The sequence below is a fragment of the Hippocampus bargibanti genome, linkage group LG12 (genome assembly GCF_051943395.1).
Source record: "Hippocampus bargibanti isolate YZ-2025 linkage group LG12, ASM5194339v1, whole genome shotgun sequence".
NCBI classification, from domain to species: Eukaryota; Metazoa; Chordata; class Actinopteri; order Syngnathiformes; family Syngnathidae; genus Hippocampus; species Hippocampus bargibanti.
The window spans coordinates 21,552,050-21,574,386 of NC_142745.1; the positions used below are offsets into that span (position 1 = coordinate 21,552,050).

Below are 22,337 nucleotides of genomic sequence, written 5' to 3' on the forward strand. Positions count from 1 at the left end.
GAATGTAGGAACAATCAGTGGGGCCACAGGGAGGGGTCCCCTGCCCCCCCAACCTGAGAGTAGGGACCTATCATAGCTGTGTCCGGCGCCACCATGTCTGGACATTAGGGATATATAAATGGGGCCGATACGACCAGTCAGACTTTAGTTCGCTGACGAAGCCTCTTGGATAGGAGGCGAAACGTCCGAAACCTTCACTTTTGTACAGATGACGGCTGAAGAAACCTTCTCATTGATGGACCACTCCTGTACTACTGAGAGCCTACACAGACATAGATTGCAGATAGCAAGTGTGGAAGCTTATGAGCCGTGTGCAGACTAGCTAGCAGTACTTCGCCTCTGGACCGGCAAATTGAATTTCATTCCGATCGTTTGCCTGGATTTTTACCAATCACGAGGAACGGAAAACCATTCATGTTAACGGTGAGTACTATCACAAAGTTATTTTAAATCATACATTCTGATATTTTGTTGAAAAGTGGCGCGCGCGCGTCCGTGTGTGCGCGCGAATGCGAGCGCTTGTATGTGTGCGCGCGCGTGCGTGTGGCTCTCACTGAAAAACATTTCTAAATATTTTTGTTTTATGGCTCTCTTAGTCAAAAAGGTTCCCGACCCCTGCTGTAAAGTGACCTTGAAAGTTTTGAAAGGCGCTTATAAATGAAATGTATTATTATTATTATTATTATTATTATTATTATTATTATTATTATTATTATTATTATTATTATTATTATTATTATTAAAAATACGAAATTTCAACGATTCTATCGTTGGGGACAATCTAGGAAAATTCATAAGTTAAAAAAATATAATTTAGGATGTTTTTTGGGGGCATTTTTTAACACCGTCTCAGGTCATTTTGACCCGAGGACCACAGGAGGTTTCAGACGATCACGTCAAAGCCCTTAGGCTGGCGAATTTGATGGTGATGCGCATGGCATGTGAACTTGACTTCCATCCTTGAGAGGCCTTTTTGAGTGCTCCCGATGATCAAGAGACCAGCCTGGACACCGCTGGTGCTGCTTCAGGAAGCTTGCTCCTCAACACCTAAACACACAGACATATTTGAAGACCTGATGTGATCATGTGAGCGATTGCCATTTGTGTTGAGCATTTCGTAGCATCGAACATCCTGGTTCACTTTCCATCAAAGCGAACAAATAAAATAGAGTTATAAATAGCAGCAAGAGAAAGAGCTACACAGAAAATGCGATTTTAAATAGTTGGGTTTTGAGATGGGATTTGAAGGTGGGAAGAGAAATGAATGTTGGGAGGAAGTGAGTTCCAGAGTTTGTGGGCAGAGCAGCTGAAAGTCCTGTCCCCCATGCTAAGACGGGCAGGGGGGGGGGCATACAGAGGTGGGGGAAGAAGAGGATCTGAGGGAACGAGCGGGAACAGAAATTTGAAGAAGGTCAGATATGTAAGGGTGGGAGGGCAAGGTTATGGATAGCTTTAAATGTATAAAGAAGAATTTTAAATTTGAGTCGATATTTGACCGGGAGCCAGTGGAGCTTTTGGAGGACGTCGGTGATGAGGTGAAAGGATGACGTTCTGGTGATGATCCGGGCTGAAGAATTCTGGACAAGTTGAAGTTTTTGGAGAGGTTTCTGAGGGATACCAAGGAGAAGTGAATTGCAATAGTCAATCTGGGAGGTGACAAGACTTCGAACGAGGATAGCAGTGGTGTGAGGGGTGAGAGATGGGCGAAGACGATTGATATTGCGTAGGTGGAAGTACGCAGCCCGGGTTATGTTATTTATATGGGAGTGGAAAGATAGTGTGCTGTCAAGGATGACACCGAAGCTTTTGACCTGATGGGAGGAAGAAACGGTCAATTTGTCAATAGTGAGAGAGAAACTGTTAGCTTTGCTCCAGGTGGATTTGGTACCAATGAGGAGAGTTTCAGTTTGTTCACTGTTAAATTTGAGGAAGTAATGGGTAAACCAGGATTTAATTTCAGAGAGGCAGAGTGAAAGGGAAGGGTGGAAGAGAGGCGTCATGTTTGCTGGAAAGGTAGAGCTGGGTGTCATCCGCAAAGCAATGAAATTGTTGAACTGGTCTTCCGCTTCAGTTTGTGCTACTTTCTCCGTGGGCTTCCGCCAGGTTTACCCAACCTGAACTCTTTGCTCTCTTCCGAAAGGAAAATAACCAAAAGTAGGCCAGATGCAAAAAAGCGATGAGACACCGGCACATGCAGATCGATCATCTTTATTATTATGTATGCAGCTTTGTCTGAAAGTGCTCTATAAATACAGTTGAAAATTCCTGAAGGCCTCCTGGGTGTTCCTGCCCCGAAGTCATCGTGGCATCTCCCTAATACACCCACACACATTTTGCTCCCTTCTGGCTGTTCTTTGTAGGACAGAAAAAGTGGCGCAAACTGAAGAAAAAGCCACCCGCCGGGATGGCCTTGGTCGACGCGTTTGCCCCCGCTGTCACCACCAGTGATGCCCTGCGCAGATTAAGAGGGCGCTACCCGGGCACGAGACCGGCAAACGAAAGCGACGGAGTTGACGCCGAAGCTCACAAGCGTTCCAAGCGCTTCCTCTCCTTCCCGCGCTTTGTCGAAGTCATGTTGGTGGCCGACAGCAAAATGGTGGAACATCACGGCGGCAACCTGCAGCATTACCTACTCACCCTCATGGCCATTGTAAGTCTGTTTTTTTTTCAATACACTGTGTTTGTAACTAAGTAATGTCGTTTATTCAATACATTGTCAAAATGAAAATTGTAAAGAGCAATACATTGGGGAGACTAAACAAATTCTCAAAATTACTTTATCAACATCGCAGGGATAATACTAGTGGGCCTCAATCTGCAGCACATATCCACCTAAAAGCTAGCAAGTACTCATTTGACGACAATGAGGTTAAAATGTAAGCGAAAGAAAATAGATGGTTTGAAAGAAGCTATTTTCACAAAACAGAAAAAAATCCTTCACTACATCGCCATGGTGGAGTGAGGGTCAATTTGGATCGTTCGTACAAAAGAATTTTTAGGCAACATAGGCTTAGTTATGCTAATGACGTGACACCAGAGCAAATGGGGCAATCAGGCCAGTCCTTGACCTCATACTCAGGCTGGACAATAGAAGTAATCAGTGTAGCTGCAGGGAGTAGTCCTCTGCTCCCCCCAACCTGGGAGCAGGGACCAATCATAGCAGCGTCTGGCACCGCCACGTCTGGACAATAGAGATATATAATTTAAAACAGATTCTTATCTTAAAGACAGTGTATTGTCTGTGTTGAAATACCTGACATGTTTCGGCGTCTACTTCCGCCTTCGTCAGAGTGTCACGGGTGTGGTTGTGACGCGTCTCAAATCAAAACAGGACATACACAACAGCTTACGGATCACCTCAACTCCATAGACACCACAGGCAGCATCAAGTTCACCCATGAAGAGGAAACAAACCAATCCATCACCTTCTTGGACTTGAACATACACCACACGGACAGCGGAGACATCAAAATAAAAGTACACAGGAAACCCACACATACCGACCAATACCTCCTTTGGACATCTGAACACCCCACTATTCATAAGTTGTCAGTTGTCAGAACATTACATGAACGCACCACAATAATCACGGACCCGGAGGAAGGAACACAGGAGGAAAAAATATACAACACGCACTAAAAAAATGCCAATATCCTCAGTGGGCAATAAATAAAGGGGCAGAGCAGATCAAAAACAAGACAGGGGAGAAACAAAAAGCAAACAAACAAACAAGAGCACAGAGCAATGTAACATTGCCATACATGAGGGATCACAGAACGCATACAAAGAGCACTGAGGAAACACAACATAAACACACCGGTCAAACCACACACACAACTCTCCGACAGGTCTTGGTACACCCAAAGGACAAAATACACCCGGAAAATAAATGCAACTGAATATATGAAATCCCATGCAAGTCATGCAATAAATCATACATCGGGGAGACAGGAAGGAGTTTCAATACAAGAAAAAAAGAGCACAAGAACGAGTGTGAGAAGACAGCAACAATACAAACAAGAGCAATAAAAGAACAAGCACAACAGGAACACCACAAATCAGACATCACAGACCACTGCAAAAGAGAAAATCATATCATGGACTGGGAGAAGGCCAGAGTCATCCGCACCGAAGAAAACAAACATCAGTGCTGGATCAGGGAGGCCATTGAAATCCGGAAGCGAGGACCAAGGACCATCAACAGGGATGAGGGAGCCTACATGCTCTTTACTACCTGGAGCAGTATCCTGGAGGGACGAACGGACAGCGGGGGGCGTGACTTGCTTGTCAGATCTGACAGGTAGGTCACACCCCCATAGCAACACCAGCTGAAAATGGCGCGTCACAACAACACCCGTGACACTCTGACGAAGTCGGAAGTAGACGCCGAAACATGTCAGGTATTTGAACACCGACAATACACTGTCTTTAAGATAAGAATCTGTTTTAAATTAGATATCAAGTAGACAGGATGAACTTAATACAACTAATAGGGATATATATATAGGGCCGAAACTACCAGCAAAATACTTTAGTGCACTTTAATGCACTTTATGTTTCAGAGTCAGCCAATATCCCACGTCACGCAAATGTCATCGCTCGGTCCAAAATGCTGTTACAGTAATTAATACCTTGGCTTACGAACTTAATTGGTTCCCAGAGTGTGTAAGGTGAAAAGTGTGTATGCCCAAAATTAATTTCCCATAGGAAACCATTAAAATGAGAATAATCCGTTCCCAGGTCCCCAGCAGCTCATGTATTTCGTTTTTCTACTTTTCATTCCTTTCATCACTTTGCTGCTGTGAAATGTAAATTTCTCCACTGTGAGACTAATAAAGGCATATCCAATCCAATCCAAAAAACAATTTTCTACTTTCTAATTTTCTAAGCCTTAAAACTACATACAATATACCCTATTTTATGTATAATAAATGTGCTGTGGTATTATAATTAAAGAAATAAACTGTACTGTATAATAAATAAATCGTTTTATTTACCTTTGTGATGGTCGGTGATGGCTTGATGGAATGGAGTGGCCGGTTTCATCAGCATTAAACATTTGATGAGGAACGTCGCCTTCTTTTTTCACCATCTTGAGGAATGATCCCTTGTAGGTTCTTTCTCTGCGATAATTTTATCTTGTTCCTCATCAATTGTGTTCTGTTTATCTAGGGTGATAGCTTTTTTCATTTGATTGATGGGATATTTTAACCTTGCAGTCTACAGTCTGCTTTTGGATTGGATTTTGGATTGGATTTGCCTTTATTAGTCTCGCAGTGGAGCAATTTAGATTTCACATCAGCAAAGTTAGGAAAGGAAGTTTGAACTATCAAAGTTGAAATGAGTCCAAATTTAACTGTTTTCTATCCATTTTATCATACTCTCTCTGTCGTCTGCCTGTCTCTTTAATGTTTAAACCCTCACTGCTACGTTCTTGACCAATCACGTGGCTTTAACCGAAGACTGGGGGCGGGTAATAGAGGACAAAAAAAAGTCGGCTGCCATTTTCTTTTTTGGAGAACGGCCTCACTCTCTGTCTGTAACCCCCACCCCCTCACTTCTGCATTCTTGACCAATCTTGTGGCTTTAACCGAAGACTGGTGGCGGGGGATAGAGGGCAAAAACAGTCGGCTGCCATTTTCTTGTTAGGAGAATTGGCTCGTTCACGAACGATACACACTCATTGTGGTGCTCCGTGTGTATCCCGAAACATAGTTCGTATGCCAAGGTAAAATATTCATGAATTTAATATTCGTAAAACGAAAAGTTCATAAACCAAGGGGTTCGTAAACCGAGGTATCACTGTACTTGCCTCCTAACCTGGAGTTTGTGAGAGGGAGCACATAACCCTAATTCTGGCCCCCCTTTACTGGCGCCCAGAACATTTTGGATTCCATTTGAAGACCCTAAACTTCATTTTCATATCTCCAAAAGGGCTCTCCGTAGCTTTGCTCTCTCTTTTTTTGCAGGTGTCTTCGATCTACAAGGACCCCAGCATTGGCAATCTCATTAACATTGTGATCGTGAAGTTAGTCATCATAAACAACGAGCCGGTAAATAACATCCCTCTAGTCCTCGAACGGACGGACAGAGCATGTTCCGCATGTAACTTGCCTCTATGGTTTGCGTTAGGATGGTCCCCTTGTTTCATTTAACGCACAGAGCACTTTGAAGAATTTTTGCATTTGGCAGCATAGTCAAAATGTTCTGGATGACAACCATCCCTCGCACCACGACACTGCCATCCTTATCACAAGGTGCGCAGCAAAATAGCGAATTTGTTTTGATCGCTGTCACCTCCATAAAGATATGCCCTCATTTCTGTTTTCCTTGTCTCTACTTGTACCATAGAGAAGACATCTGTAGAGCAAGGGACAAGTGTGACACCTTAGGTAAGTTGGTATGGTATTTAAAAACGAACTATCATATCAACTACATAATCACTCAGAGATCAACACGGACAAAACTTAATCTGGGGACTATTCCCTAATTGTGTCGGTTTGTTGCCTGCATGCAACAAAACCTTACAATTGACCAAGGGGTGGGATGGAGTGGGGGCCATCAGTCTTGGACCGGAAATATATTGGCTGAAAATCCTGTACCAGAAAAAAACAACTTTCTTAACACGTCTGTGTAAGCTCTCAGTCATACAGGAGTGGTCCATCGATGAAAATGTTTCTTCAGCCGTCATCTGTACTTATTTGAAGGTGTCGGACATTTTGCTTCTTATCCAAGAGGCTTTGTCAGCAAACTAAAATCTTTTGCTGGTAGTTTCGGCCCCATATATATATATCCCTACTGTCCAGACTCTGCTATGATTGGTCCCTGCTCTCAGGTTGCTCAAATCTTAGCGAAAGAAAATAGATGATTTGAAAGGGGGGTAAAAGAAGCTATTTTCATAAAACAGCAAAATCTTTCACTAAATCGCCATGGTAGGGTGAGGTTCAATTTGGATTGTTCGTACAAGACTTCTTAGGCAACATAGGCTTAGTTATGCCGATGAGGTGATACCAGAGCAAATGGGGCAATCAGGCCAGTTGTAGACCGCATACTCAGGCAGGACAATAGGACCTCAGTGTATAATCAGTGTAGCCGCAGGGAGTAGTCCTCTGCTTCCCCCAACCTGAGAGCAGGGACCAATCATAACAGAGTCTGGCACCGATACGTCTGGACAGTAGGGATATATATAGGGCCGAAACTACCAGCAAAAGATTTTAGTTCGCTGATCAAGCCTCCTGGATAAGAAGCGAAACGTCCGACACCTTCACAGAAGTACAGATGACGGCTGAAGAAACCTTTTCATTGAACTTTCTTAACATCAATTGAATTCAAGCGGTCCACTCCACTCCATTCCTGTAAGCGCACACAGCAAATGTGACCTTTTGCATTTTGGAACTTTCTAAGGGTGAACAGGCGGACAGACAAGAGGGCAGGCAGGTGTGCAGGCGTACCCTGTGAGGGATGGAGTGTGTGGGTGTCCCTTCTGAAATGACTGCTGTGCCATAATCCTGCAACTTTGACCCTATCACTTTCCCTTTCAGGACTGGCAGAGTTGGGCACCGTGTGTGATCCATACCGGAGCTGCAGCATCAGCGAGGACAACGGCTTGAGCACAGCGTTCACCATTGCCCACGAGCTCGGCCACGTGTAAGTACCGCACGCCATTGGCAACGGTCACCTTTTAAACACTTTCAAACCGAGAAGTCTGGTGTCAACGAGGGGTGCAGCGCCACAACGGCGGGACACCCTTTCGGTGTACAGTGATACCTCGGTTTACGAACCGCTTGGCTTACAAACTTTTCGGTTTACGCACGTTAAATTTATCAAAATTCTACCTTGGCATACAAACTATTTTTCGGGATACCACAATGAGTGCTGTGTCGTTCGCGAACAAGCCCGTTCTCCTAACAAGAAAATGGCAGCCGGCTTGTTTTGGTCCTCAATTCCCTGCCCCCAGTCGTCGGTTAAAGCCACATGATTGGTCAAAAACACAGCAGTGAGGGGTTGGGGGTTACAGACAGAGAGAGAGTGAAGACATTCTCCAAAAAAGAAAATGGCAGCCGAAATTTTCTTTGTCCTCTGTTTCCCACCCTCAGTCTTCGGATAAAGCCACGTGATTGGTCAAGAATGCAGCAGTGAGGGTAGCTGGTTTAAACATTAAAGAGACAGGCAGACAACAGAGAGAGAGTGACAAAATGGATAGAAAACAGTGACATTTGGACTCATTTCAACTTTGATAGTTCAAAGGCAGAGTGTAGACTGCAAGGTTAAAATTCCCATCAGTCCGGCTCCGCAAATAACCCGTACAAGCCATCTGTACACTCCATACCAAAAGCTATCAACCCCGCTAAACAGAACACAATTGATGAGGAACGAGGTAAAATGATCGCAGAGAAAGCATCTACAAGGAATTATTCCTCAAGATGGTGAAAGAAGAATGCTACGTTCCTCATCAAATGTTTAATGCTGATGAAACCGGCCACTCCATTCCATCAAGCCATCAATGACCATCACAAATGTAAATAAAACAACTTTATTATATAGTACAGTTTATTTCTTTAATTATAATACCATAGCACAATTATTATACATAAAATAAGGTATATTTTGTGTCGTTTTAAGGCTTAGAAAATTAGAAAGTAGAAAATTGTTTTATGGGAACCTGGGAACGGATTATTCTCATTTTAATGGTTTCCTATGGGAAATTAATTTCTGGGATCCACACTTCCACACTCTGTCTGGGAACCAATTAAGTTCGTAAGCCAAGGTATCACTGTACTTTGCGTTTGTGTGGCCATTTTTAACCTTTCACCTTTGGCCTCCCCACATACTTCCTTCCAAGTCTCACAGTCAGATGGAGCGCAGGCAATTAGCCTACTACACTGGAGACTGTTACAAGCCTCATCATCATGAAGAAATGCTCTTTCCGACCGGCATTGTCGAATTCCATTTTGATCCGCATCAAGCTGTGACAATGTGCCCGGCGACAGCTTAGCAGTGTGACGTGGTACATGTCAGCTGGGGCATTGAGTAGCTCAAAGGGAGGGCACCAAAGGGCGCGGGAGCAACACAGATTTTCAGTGTTGATATGCTCCCAGGACAAGCGTCGGGATATATGATTGTTCCGGACCGGCAGCTCTGCGACAGTACCGGATTTGCGTCGAGTGCGCAGTCGACGTCGATCAGCCGCTCACTGGATTGAGATGCTATGGTGTTTTTCAACTCTTTCTTGGTGAAAACACGGTGCAATTCCAGACCGCAAAAAAACGGCGAGAAGATGAACGAGTGACTGTGAAGTTCACAGTCCGATGTGCTTTGCGTCAGCAAGCGATCTATTGTCTGCGTTCCCTCTTCCAGGTTCAACATGCCTCATGACGACAGCAATAAATGTATGGAGGAAGATGTCAAGATCCAGCAACACGTGATGGCTCCCACACTGAACTACAACACAAATCCTTGGATGTGGTCCAAGTGTAGCAGGAAATACATCACAGAGTTCCTCGAGTATGTCACACTATTTCCAAATAGATTCAGACGTTTTCCCTCACATTTGGAGGAACCGCTGAACCAAGCGAGAGAGGGCGATGCCACGTTTGGTGTTTGGCGGCAAAGCGAACTATGAGTTGACCAGAGGCTAACCAGTCACTTAGGGGCTCCAAACCACACAGTGATACCTTGGCTTACGAACTTAATTGGTTACCGGACAGAGTGTGTAAGGTAAAAAGTGTGTATCCCAAAAATTAATTTCCCATAGAAAACCATTAAAATGAGAATACTCCGTTCCCAGGTCCCCATAAAACATAATTTTCTACATAATTTTCTTAAACATAAATTTCCAAGGGGTTCATAAACCGAGGTATCACTGTAGGTGAAAGGTGGCATTGAACCCAAACATGTGGATCAAGTGATCGCGGGGGGATTGGGTATGTTACTTTGTACCTTTTGTCCTCAGCATCGGCTCCCGTTGCGATCCAATATCTTTCTTCACACGTGCGTGAACAAGCATGCGTGGTCTATACATTTCTGACTTTGATTCATGTTCCCACGAATGGGTAAAATGCTTTGCAGAAAACTCTTTTGGCAAGCGGTCGGGCTAACTCAAACTGTAGCTGAATCCCGATGCTTTGATATTGAGCAACCACCCGACGACATCAAATGGAGACTTAAACCAACATTTTTCTCAATGCTTTTTGCATTTTTCTCAGTGCTTTTTTGGGGGGGTTCTGTTTTACCTTCACCTTGGAGTCATTTAATTTTTGTTCGTGTTCACAGCACCGGCTATGGCGAGTGCCTGCTGGACGAGCCCGTTTCGAGGCCATACAGTCTCCCGCAGCAGCTGCCCGGAAGGATTTATAATGTCAATAAACAGTGCGAATTGATATTTGGAGCGGGAACACAGGTGTGTCCTTATATGGTAAGTGGAGGCCAAACCATGAGGTTGTCAATATGATTCGCGTGGCTGGCTCTGCGACAATTGAAGCCTGCCTCGTCATTTTTTGGAGAGCATCCGAGCACTGGAAGAGCGCACGTGACTTATCTTCATCAGACATCAAACTTCTGTTTAATTATTTAATTCATGAAAAAAAAGACAGTGGGTAAGCCAAAAAGTGTGTATCACAAAAAAAATCCCATAGGAAACCATTAAAATGGGAATAATCCGTTCCCAGGTTTCCATAAAATATACTTTTCAACTAAATAAGCCTTAAAACTACACACAACATACCTTATGTATAATAAATGTGCTATTGTATTGTAATGAAAGAAATACACTGCACTGTATAGTAAAGTCACTTTATTTACATTTGTGATGGTCATTGATGGCTTGATGGCTTGATGGAATGACGTTGGAAGTCCGAGGTCAAAGGGAATTGCTGTTTGGTAAGCGACTCACATTCCATTAGGACTGTAATTAAAGAAATAAACTGTGCTATAAAATAAAGTCGTTATATTTACCTTTATGATTGTAATTGATGGCTTCATGGAATGGTGTTGGAGGTCGAAGGTCAGAGGGAATTGCTGTTTGGAAAGAGAGGCACATTACATGAGGACTGTAATTAAAGAAATAAACTGTGCTGTAAAATAAAGTTTTATTTTGATGGTCGTTGATAGATTATGGAAGGAGAGTCACCTTCCATAAGGACTGTTGGTAACTTAACCTTTGGTTCTGGCTTGTCTTTGCTTTTTTTGGAGACTCCTCATCATTTTTGCTGATTAAAAACCTCTTAATTGACACCTGTTGCTTTCTGACTTGTAAGTACTTATGAAACTGAGGCATCACAGTATCGTTCATCATGTTGATGATTGTCATAGCCACAGTCTTTTCTGGATGGAACTGTTCGATAATCATTCCACTTTGCCAACATTGCTTTGATGACCTCACTTGATGCTGCAGCCACCTCCTCACCCTCCGATGTTCTCGAACGATCCGTTGCTGGCTTTAAAATCCTCAATAAGCGCCGAACTTCCAGGTTGCTGCGTGGCGATATCGGCGTGAATTAGCTGTGCTTTCTCGCATGAAATAGCTTTACTCGCGCCCTCGCCAGATAGCTGCCTTTCGTTAATCCAAATTAACAGAAGTTTTTCAACTTCTCCGATTGCCCGAGACCGTTTCGTTGGCTTCTCTCTTCCGGAGAATGGTAGCAATGGTTGACTTAGCATAGCCGTGCTTGGCCACTAAATCACACAAACGCACACCTCGGTCTTGTTTTTCAATTATCTCCTTCTTCTCAGCGATGGTGATTTTATTTTGTGTCTTCTTTGGCTGAACACGAGCCTGTGGTGGTTTTTTTCGGTCCCATAATAGTAAAATTATCAGCAAAAAGCTCCAAGGAGGCGATCAACGTGTGCATTCAATGAGAGGGGTTGTGGAAAGGTGGCCCGTCTGGAGCGCTGTTCGGTCGTGTGCTTCCGCCGAAGATCACTCTGCCAGATCCGAAGGTCGTGTGCTTTGGTGTTCTTCCGCCGAAGATTACTACGCCAGCCGTGGTGGGTGTGTATCGCGAAAAGTAGTGCGTATTTCGAGGTTTAATTTTCATAAATTTGATGTTCGTAAGACGGAAAGTTCGTAAGATAAGGTGTTCGTAAGCTGAGGTCTCACTGTATATACAGTAAAGTCTCGTTATATAGATATTCTCGGGAGTTAAAAAAAATGTCGATATAACCGTACTGTCGATACATCCGTCCTGCGCCGAACTGCATTAACAAAAGCCGCCAAAAGAGGGCATCCAAGCGGCATATAAAAAACGGAGCTGGCCATGAGCTCGCCATTTTGTGCCTTTTTTTTGGGTGAGCGATGTTCCCCCAATGTTGCCTCAAAATGGCACATATAATTTTTTAATCGATTGCAAACATGTATGCTTTCCTCTTCACAACTACAGTGTATTTGAATCATATTCATAACTGGATGTGTAACAAGAAAGCATATTATCCGTATCTGAAGCCATTGTTTGGATTCACAAGCAATGCAAGATGTCTTGGCGTGAAGTCATTTTTATTGGTGTTTGCATTTGCATAAAAAGTGACATCGGTTGTCCTTTAATACACAGTATGGAATGTACAGTAATTTTCAAAATCATCACACTTCAGCAGACAAAACAAGAAACATTGTTGCACAAAACGATTGCAATCGTACTAAACGGAACTAATCATACATAAAAAGACTAGTCAGACTTGTCAGATGTTCGATTGGACACTGTGGACAAAGGCTCGAACACAGGAAGATTGTCTTTTGCTGCCGGCAGGGGACGCATCTATTCAAGACAGACGCAGAATTCTGCAGCCCTCTGCCAAGCTATTTATTGAGAGTACTGTATATGCAAATTAAAGCGATACATTAGTAAAACATAGTTTTCTTGATTAGACTACCACACCCATGGACGTTCTAAGCACAAACAGCTGTAAGCAATAAAACATTTTTTAATTGGTTGTCTTTTCCATGAACTGATGAATTTGTAACCTGGCTAATGAGCTCTTCCTGTGAGGGAGTTTTAAAGTCCTAAATTACTTCTGTGACGAAGGAGTTTCCCAAGTCCTAAATTCTGTCCAAGGCCCGATCTCCTAGATGAAGATGACGGGTTAACAGGCGTCTGTTTAATTCATATTGACCCTAGGCCATCTGCGCCTTTACTGTGGGTCTATTGTTCGGTTGGCCAGCTAAGCATATGACTTTTAATTATGATATCTTATTCTGTCTAATCTCCATCATTCCCATCTCTTCATCATTTTTAAAAGTGATCGAAAACATTATTTTGAAAGTGATCGCAGAGTAGTAAAAAATGTGGAAAAACCCAAAGTAGTAAATATAATGGCATATATTTGTGACCAACTCACCGAACCCCTGGGGTTCGATCGAACCCAGATTAAGCACTTATGCATCCGCCCTGGAAAACGACAAACTGGCCATGACAGTATTTGCAACTGTGACGAGTGTGACATAATACGGTTCTCGGTGAAACGGCCAATGTGTCTTTGTGCTCAGACGCAATGTCGAAGGCTGTGGTGCACCAGCCCAGAGGGCGCCCAGAGGGGTTGCAGGACGCAGCACATGCCGTGGGCTGACGGCACCGATTGCTCCCCGGGAAAGGTAAATGGAATCCCGCAAGCCCTCACTCGGTTGCAGCGGGAGAAAGCGACATTGGTGTATCCGCGAGCCAAACCACTTCTCCTCGGGTCGCGACCGAGCCCATCTTTGGGCAGTTGGCGGGCCGCACCGTTTGTCCACATTGATGGACAAGCAGGGACGCTCACTAAGAAATCCGTTGACTTGTTGGGCGGTTATTGTCTTCTTGGCAGATGGACACCGACATGAACGATTTCATGCTCTCAATCCTCCCGACGTCACGCCAAAGAGGAGCTAAGCCTCCTCTTTAAGCCAAAGAGGAGCTGAGCCTCCTCTTTACGCCAAAGAGGAGCTGAGCCTCCTCTTTGGTCTCCGGTTCCGCGGAAGCGATTCGCGTTTCCTTGTTTCTTTTGCTCTCACTGATGATCCTTCTGTCCTGCCTGTTTGTTGTACTTTTCGTGATTTGGGCCATCTCCTCATCACGCAGCACTGCAAGCACGGGCTGTGTATTGCCAAAGAGCACGATGCCACACCCGTGGAGGGTGCCTGGGGAGTCTGGAGTCCTTTTGCGACCTGTTCTCGAACGTGCGGCGGCGGCATCAAGATTGCACAGCGCGATTGCAACCGACCCGTGTGAGTGTCTCTCTTCGTAATCACGCATGCCCGCCAGATCTGGTTTCCGTCTTTGAGGAGATGCCAAATGTCAATGATGGAGCCACACGCTGAATTCTCACCGCAGCCAATTCTCGGCGGCCACACTTTCGCTTATTGTCAATTTTAAAGGTGGTCTCCTGGGAAACCGGCCATGACTTAGGACTACTGCTTTTGTTGAGGTGTTCATGATTGGGAGGCAATAATTACAAATTGACATTTGGTGTTGATTGTCATCGTCTGTTGGCACTATTTTCAGTACCTATTTTGATACTTGTGAGTTAGTCTGCATGTGATCTGACTTGTAAGCAACTACGAATGTGGCTATCAAAGGCTCGTCAGCAATTGGAGTCGTCGGGGACTTTTCATCCGAACCCCACGGGAAATGTTAACACCACCAGGACCGCAGTTGAGCCTCAATGTTTGGATAGATGTGATTGGGTTTGTCCTTGATGTTTCCCCAAGCAGGCCAAGGAACGGAGGCACGTACTGCATTGGTCGGCGGATGAAGTTCCGTTCCTGTAACTCTGAGCCGTGCTCCAAGCAGAAGAAAGACTTCAGGGAGGAGCAGTGTACTGTTTTCGACGGCAGGCACTTCAACATCAATGGTCTACCTCCGAATGTTCGCTGGGTGCCCAAATACAGCGGGAGTGAGTCGAGCGCAAACGTCTGGGGAATCCCATCTTCATTTTGTACAATGTCCTAAGACTGATTTGTCTCGCCTTTTGTTCCTGTGCACAGTTCTGATGAAGGACAGATGTAAGCTGTTCTGCAGGGTTGCGGGCAGCACGGCCTACTATCAGCTCAGGGACCGGGTCACTGACGGCACGCCGTGCGGACCCGACACCCACGACATCTGCGTCCAAGGCTTGTGCAGGGTATGCCGCTCGCTTGCCGCTTGTGCTTCACCACCTTGTGCCGCGAGCTGAGAAACCAAAGCCGCATGCATTCTCAGGGTTAGGTGGCCCTTGTCCATGGGTTTACGCTGCTCTTGGCAAGTCTTGGTGCGTGGATCCCCTTTTCTTGTCAACATGAAAAGAGCCACTTGCACACAGTTTAGCTGAGCACTTTCATTGGGCTGCTCAATAGTAAAGGTAGTCTAGACCAAGTGACACGTGTCAAGGGCCACAAGCTACATGCACGGTTGATGACATTGTCTGAGCCCTAACTTGCTCAGCTCAAATCACAGAGATGGGACACTCATGGGCCAATAAGTCAAACCTCTTTCACCCTTGGGATTGACTGGCGAGCCACCCATGGAGTAGCCTGACTTTCACCCGGAGTCTTCGCAGGTGCCCGTCTTATCCCACACAGGAGAAGGCACGTCGGGGGAAAAAATGGATGCCAATTTTCTAACGCGACATTTGTCATTGTCTCTTAATTTGATCACATTGCTGAACAGCAAGCTGGCTGCGACCGTGTCTTAAACTCCAAAGCCAGGAGAGACAAGTGCGGCGTGTGCGGTGGTGACAACTCTTCTTGTAAAACCGTGGCAAACACTTTCAATGTTGTACGTTACGGTAAGTAAGCTGTGGCGCAACCGTGGGCCCCCATTTGCACATGTGTTTGCCATAGCGCTAGCACTTGGCGCCAAATTGACTCTTTTACATTCATACGCAGGATACAATGAAGTCGTGCGGATACCCAGCGGTGCGACAAACGTCGATGTTCGTCAACACAGCTACTCAGGGAAACCAGAAGACGACAACTACCTCGGTAAGCAACGCTCGTCTTTGCTCACAAGGTAAATGGAATTGTATCGTGTGCGAAACAATTGGGAAATTAAAGGCGCACAATTACGCTAGGCTGAGTAAGCGCAGCGACCAGAGTCTTCAGAACAACAGGTCCTGACACACATGCGTGATTGCGGTACTTCTCAGAATCAGAATCATCTTTATTGCCAAGTATGTAGAACACACAAGGAATTTGTTTCCGGTAGAACACGCTGCACTAGTATCGTTGTCAAAAAAACTGCTAAGTGGCACTATACAGTTCCATTTTGGCTACTGTTGAAAGAGTTCAAAGAGTTAATGGCTTGGGGGAAGAAGCTGTTTAAATGTCTGCTGGATTTGGTGCGCATGGATCGGTAGCGCCTGCCTGAGGGGATAGTTTTCTCATGCACCTTATTGGCAAATGCAGGACTTAGCTGTTTGTCACGTAAGCTCCAGCTTGCTTCTAACTGTGATAGGGCAAGATTCCTACTGCGGTTGTATACTTGCAAAGCTCGTTCGGTCTCGTTCAAGGAAGTGGGATGAAGCGGAGTGTGTGACCACTTCTTTCCGTGTCCCTGCAGCCATATCAAATAGCCACGGAGAGTTCCTGTTAAATGGAGAGTTTGTAGTCAGCATGTTCAAAAGGGAAATTAAAATCGGAAATGCTGTCATCGAGTACAGTGGCTCGGATCACGTTATTGAGAGGATTAACTGCACCAAGCGCCTCGAAAAGGACATTATCGTCCAGGTAAAATCCACTCTTTTGTCTTGGTATCCGCACTGCTCCCTATTTTCAACTGGAAAATGGTTAACCAAAATATTTGTTGTTTTTCGACTTGGCCGATTGAGACCCACTGCAAGGGTTGAGCACTGAACGCGGCATTCGGTTTGTTTTGTCTTGACGCTAGGTACTGTCCGTAGGTAACCTTTACAACCCAGATGTCAGGTATTCCTTCAACATCCCTATCGAGGACCAACCCCAGCAGTTTTTCTGGGATGCTTACGGTCCGTGGCAGGACTGCAGCCGCCTGTGCCAAGGTGAGCGCTGTGGCCTGAGGGGTCCTTGAATGTGAGAGCAGTAAAAAATGTTTCAACTCTCATCGCTGTGAATTACAAAACCAATGAGCCCGCCGGACATTTTTTTCTTCCTAGGAGTGAGGAAGAGAAAGCTTCTCTGTACCAGAGACTCTGACCGGGTGGTGGTGTCGGACCAGAGGTGTCACGGTATACCAAGACCTGTGCTGATCCCTGAGGCCTGCAATACAGACTGTGAACTTACGTCAGTGGTGATCAGTGTCCCCCGTTTTCAGTCATGCGTGTCACGATTCACCCGTTGACTATGTTGCAACTCTTGTCATCCGTGCAAATGAAGGTGGCATGTGGCTCACAAAAGTGAATGCACAGCTCAGTGCGGTGTTGGATTTCGCACCCTGGACATATTTTGTTCCAAAATGAGCCACGCAGATGGAAAGACCCAAAAGGTCGATGACCGCTATTGCAGTGGGCAGCGCAAACCTGAGGACGAGGAGGTTTGTCACGGAGATTGTAATCCTGGAGGCTGGGAGTACTCATCCTGGTCAGAGGTAAAATGGAGAAGGTGGTTGGAAATCTAACCAAAGCTAAAAATTTGATTCCACACGACGTGTTTCATTTTGTTGATCTGTCTGTCATGCAGTGCTCAAAGAGTTGCGGCGGGGGCATCCGCCGAAGAGGATCTGTGTGTCAAAAGGCAATTGAGGCCGAGGGGGATGACAGAAAGTGCAGTCACCGGGACAAAGTGGCGGTGCAACCTTGTAATGAATTTGTCTGTCCTCAATGGAAGACTGGAGAATGGTCGGAGGTTCGTTCCAAAGTTAGCGACACAGTGACACTTTTTTGAGGCTTTTGGAGTCCTGGGGCGACAATCGCTATTTGGGCAAGAAAATGACTGAATCACTTTCAGCCTCATCACTTCAATGTAGGAAAACATTTTCGTAGAACCCCGCTCAGTCATGGGCACTAAATATCACCGTCATCATTTTTGTTCCTTACCCAATTCGAAACTTGGCTATTTGGAGTTGAGACTTCATGTCGTGGTAAACAAGTCAAACAATGGCCAATCATGTTCAGATTCTTCTTCTTCTTTTCCTTTCGGCTTTTCCCATCAGGGGTCGCCATAGCGAATCAATGTCCTCCATCTAACCCGGTTTTGTGCATCCTCTTCTCTCACACCAGCTTTCTTCATGTCCTCGTTGACAACATCCATAAACCTCCTCTTGGGTCTTCCTCTCGGTCACGTGTCAGGCAGTTCAAGGCTCAGCATCCTTCTCCCGATATAGTCGCTCTCTCTCCGCTGGACATGGCCAAGCCATCTCAGTCTGGCCTCTCTGACTTTCTCTCCAAAGCCTCTAATATGAGTTGTCCCTCTAATGTACTCATTCCTGATCCTATCCAACCTGGTCACTCCCAAAGAAAACCTCAACATCTTCAACTCTGCTACCTTCAGCTCTGGTTCCTATCTTTTTTTCAGTGGCACTGTCCCCAGTCCAATCATGTTCAGATTACAGTCTCCAATAAAATGATAACATGGTCAGGCTTTCCAGAAGAGTGACCTTATATGTATTTCAAAGACCGAGTTTTAATCAAGTAGGCTGATCTGAGAGATTTGCCATGGCAGGATGCATGGATCCCATACTACACTTCGAGTGGCTAACAGGTGCGGTGGGCGGTTATATTATTATCTCAATGTACAAAACAGCAACAGGTAGGAGCTGATGTGCCTTCTTCATGTTCACATTATTTCTTGGCAAAGACTTTCTCTCCAAGCCACAAGCCTCCATGAGCACAAATCATGGTCACCTCATCTTCACCTGCCCATTGTTCACTTCTGTTGTCATGCTGTGGGTGTCATTGTGAAGGTGCATAGCAGGAGAGGAGAGTCAGTTCAATCTTTGGGTACAACAGAGCGAGACCCTGTTTGGGAGGTTTTTGGTGAGGAGAGGGGGTCAAATTTGAAAAGCGGCACATAGGTTTGCGCATTTGAACACTGCGAACCTTCACATGGCGGTCCCAATAAAAGCACAGGGGCGCCGTTGCTGGAAAAATCCACAGTCTTCCTTCGCGGTTTGTTTGTTTCTTCTTTCTGTCTTGATGCCGGGCGTGCTGACTGAAACTTTAACGATTGACCCTCACTGTCCGCTGCACACATTCCACATTTTATACCAAGACGCTTGAAAAGCTGTGGTGGATGTTACAAAAATATTTGTCAAGTCCCATGAAGGTGCCCTCCAGATCCAATCAACTACAGGATAATATGCATCTGCCTCTCCCCGCACAGTATTTGTACATGCTGTGTGTGTATTATCTCTTGATGGGTTAAAAATGATGATTCTCTCTTGTTCATGGCTCTTCACAGTGTTAGAAGTGTAGTGTGCAGTAACCAAAAAAAAACAATTATTTTAATCTTGTAGACAGCAGCGACATTGTGAGGTCGGTTGAGGCGGCCAGATAGAGAGAGAGAGAGAGAGAGAGAGAGAGAGAGAGAGAGAGAGAGAGAGAGAGAGAGAGAGAGAGAGAAGCCCTCCCCACCCAGCTTATATATGGCGGGAGTATGACATCACCTCAAACAGGCCTGTTAGCTACGAGGTGGTGAAAGTTGATATCAGACTGAAATAAAAATGTTTAAGTAACAGTTCACACTACAAATACGTATATATATATATATATATATATATATATATATATATATATATATATATATATATATATATATATATATATATATATATATATATATATATATATATGTGTATGTGTGTGTGTGTGTGTGTGTGTGTGTGTGTGTGTGTGTGTGTGCGTGTGCGTGTGTGTGTGTGTGTGTGTGCGTGCGTGTGCGTGTGTGTGTGTGTGCGTGTGCGTGTGTGTGTGTGTGTGTGTAAAGAGTAACAATTTAGAACAAACTAGACAAATACAAATGAGTAGAAAATAAGTGACATTTGATGTTTAAGGATGTGCATCTAAAATCGTTCTAACATCTCTCCAGAGGAAAAACCCCACTTTCAATGCCAACGCTGTCAACGGGGTGTGCTTATGATCTGAGTGACTGAGATCATCTTGCATGTATTCAGCATGTGGAGCCTCTAATCATAAATAGATCTTGCTTGCAGTGCCTGGTGACGTGTGGCAAAGGTTACAAGCACCGGCCCAGTTGGTGTCAGTTTGGTGAGGACCGTCTTGATGACCGCTTCTGTGGGTCATTGAAGCCAGAGTCAGTGCAGACGTGTCAGCAGCAGGAGTGTGCCTCTTGGCAGGTCGGACCGTGGGGAAAGGTAAGATTCTTTTCCAAAACGCGCACACTAATGCAGCTCAGCTTTCAGTGCACAATGCGATTGATTTTTTTTAAACATCAAAAGGTGTTTGGCAGGGTGGCTTGCAGGTCCAAAATGCTTGGGGTTTATTATTTTCATTTTGTACTCTTTTGCATTTGATGCAGCGTGACTCAGACTTGGTCTTGGTTTTACTCCCTGCTGCTTTCTACTTTCATTGTGACCGATTTGGATTGGATTGGATTTGCCTTTACTAGTCTCACAGTGGAGAAATTTACATTCAGCAAAGTGATTTGTTGCTTTATTGTTGTGTGTATGATAGTTGCTCAGTGTACAGATCTTTGTGTGCAGCATTGGCTGTTTGAAAGGGCTCTACAAATACACTTGAGTTGAGCTGAGTTGAGATCGATGAAAAGGTTTCTTCAGCCGTCATCTGTACTTCTTTGAAGGTGTCGGACGTTTTGCTTCTTATCCAAGATGCTTCTTCAGCGAACTAAAGTCTAGCTGGTAGTTTCGGCCCAATATATATCCCTACTGTCCAGACGTGGCGGTGCCAGACTCTGCTATGATTGGTCCCTGCTCTCAGGTTGGAGGGAGCAGAGGACTACTCGCAGTGGCTCCACTGATTACAATGAAACCTCAGTTTACGAACTTAATTGGTTCCCAGACAGTGTGTAAGCCAAAACGTGTGTATCACAAAAATGTTTTCCCACAGGAAACTATTAAAATGGGAATAATCCGTTGCCGGGTTTCCATAAAATATACTTTTCAACTAAATAAGCCTTAAAACTACATCCAACATACCTTATTCTATGTATAATAAATGTGCTACTGTATTGTAATGAAAGAAATACACTGCACTGTATAATAAAGTCACTTTATTTACATTTGTGATGGTCATTGATGGCTTGATGGAATGGCGTTGGAGGTGCGAGGTCAAAAGGAATTGCTGTTTGGAAAGAGAGGCACATTCCATAAGGACTGTAATTAAAGAAATAAACCATGCTATAAAATAAAGTCGCTTTTACCTTTATGATGGTCATTGATGGCTTGATGGAATGGTGTTGCAGGTCGAAGGTCAGAGGGAATTGCTGTTTGGAAAGAGAGGCACATTACTTGAGGACTGTAATTAAAGAAATAAACTGCTGTAAAATGAAGGTTTATTTACCTTTTTGATGGTCGTTGATGGCTTATGGAGAGTCACCTTCCATAAGGACTGTTGGTAACTTAACCTCTGGTGTGTCTTCTCTTCTTTGCTTCTTTGGAGACTCCTCCTCATTTTTGCTGATTACAAACCTCTTAATTGACACCTGTTGCTCTGTGACTTGTAAGGTCTTACAAAGCTGAGGCATCACATTATCGTTCATCATGTTGATGATTGTCATAGCCACAGTCTTTTCTGGATGGAACTGTTCGGTAAAAGCCTGCACATCATTCCACTTTGCCAACATTGCCTTTATGAGCTCACTTGATGCTGCAGCCATCTCCTCCTCCTCGCCAGATGTTCTCGATGTTCTCGAACCATCCGTTGCTGGCTTTAAAATCCTCAATAAGCGCTGAACTTCCAGGTTGGCGCATGGCGATATCGGCGTGAATTAGCCGTGCTTTCTCGCATAAAATAGCTTTACTCACGCTGTCGCTGGGTAGCTGCTTTTCGTTAATCCAAATTAACAGAAGTTTTTCAACTTCTTCGATTGCCCGAGACCGTCGCTTTGAGAGCACATAAACACCTTTTGCAACAGATGTACCTTTGATGGCTTCTCTGTTCCGGAGAATGGTAGCAATGGTTGACTTAGCATAGCCGTGCTCGGCCACTAAATCACACAAACGCACATCGCGTTCGTGTTTTTCAAAAATGTCCTCCTTCTCAGCGGCGGTGATTTTATTTTGTGTCTTCTTGGGCTGAACACGAGACTGTGATGGTTTTTTTTTCGGGCCCATAATAGTAAAATTATCAGCAAAAAGCTCCAAGGAGGCGACCAACGTGTGCATTCAATGAGAGGGGGTGTGGAAAGTAGCGCCGGCTGGAACGCTGTTCGGTCGTGTGCTTCCGTCGAAGATCACTCTGCCAGATCCGAAGGTCGTGTGCTTTAGTGTTCTTCCGCCGAAGGT

The 22,337-nt window shown here is 44.8% G+C and overlaps 1 protein-coding gene across 4 annotated transcripts in view; it reads left to right on the forward strand.

Moving 5' to 3' along the window:
• Positions 1 to 22,337, forward strand: part of adamts9 (ADAM metallopeptidase with thrombospondin type 1 motif, 9) — a 55,137-nt gene that overhangs the window by 9,447 nt on the left and 23,353 nt on the right. For 3 of the 4 annotated variants that reach the window (XM_089009781.1, XM_089009782.1, XM_089009779.1), the window contains exons 4-22: positions 2,361 to 2,650; positions 5,970 to 6,053; positions 6,133 to 6,257; positions 6,352 to 6,392; positions 7,542 to 7,647; positions 9,358 to 9,504; positions 10,273 to 10,414; positions 13,478 to 13,582; positions 14,046 to 14,191; positions 14,678 to 14,859; positions 14,951 to 15,087; positions 15,612 to 15,729; positions 15,830 to 15,925; positions 16,503 to 16,669; positions 16,830 to 16,959; positions 17,074 to 17,200; positions 17,294 to 17,504; positions 17,597 to 17,761; positions 20,067 to 20,228. In XM_089009781.1, coding sequence (XP_088865907.1) covers positions 2,361 to 2,650; positions 5,970 to 6,053; positions 6,133 to 6,257; positions 6,352 to 6,392; positions 7,542 to 7,647; positions 9,358 to 9,504; positions 10,273 to 10,414; positions 13,478 to 13,582; positions 14,046 to 14,191; positions 14,678 to 14,859; positions 14,951 to 15,087; positions 15,612 to 15,729; positions 15,830 to 15,925; positions 16,503 to 16,669; positions 16,830 to 16,959; positions 17,074 to 17,200; positions 17,294 to 17,504; positions 17,597 to 17,761; positions 20,067 to 20,228 — 2,681 coding nt within the window. The remainder of the gene's footprint in view (positions 1 to 2,360; positions 2,651 to 5,969; positions 6,054 to 6,132; positions 6,258 to 6,351; positions 6,393 to 7,541; positions 7,648 to 9,357; positions 9,505 to 10,272; positions 10,415 to 13,477; positions 13,583 to 14,045; positions 14,192 to 14,677; positions 14,860 to 14,950; positions 15,088 to 15,611; positions 15,730 to 15,829; positions 15,926 to 16,502; positions 16,670 to 16,829; positions 16,960 to 17,073; positions 17,201 to 17,293; positions 17,505 to 17,596; positions 17,762 to 20,066; positions 20,229 to 22,337) is intronic. The other variant, XM_089009780.1, reaches the window with a different exon arrangement.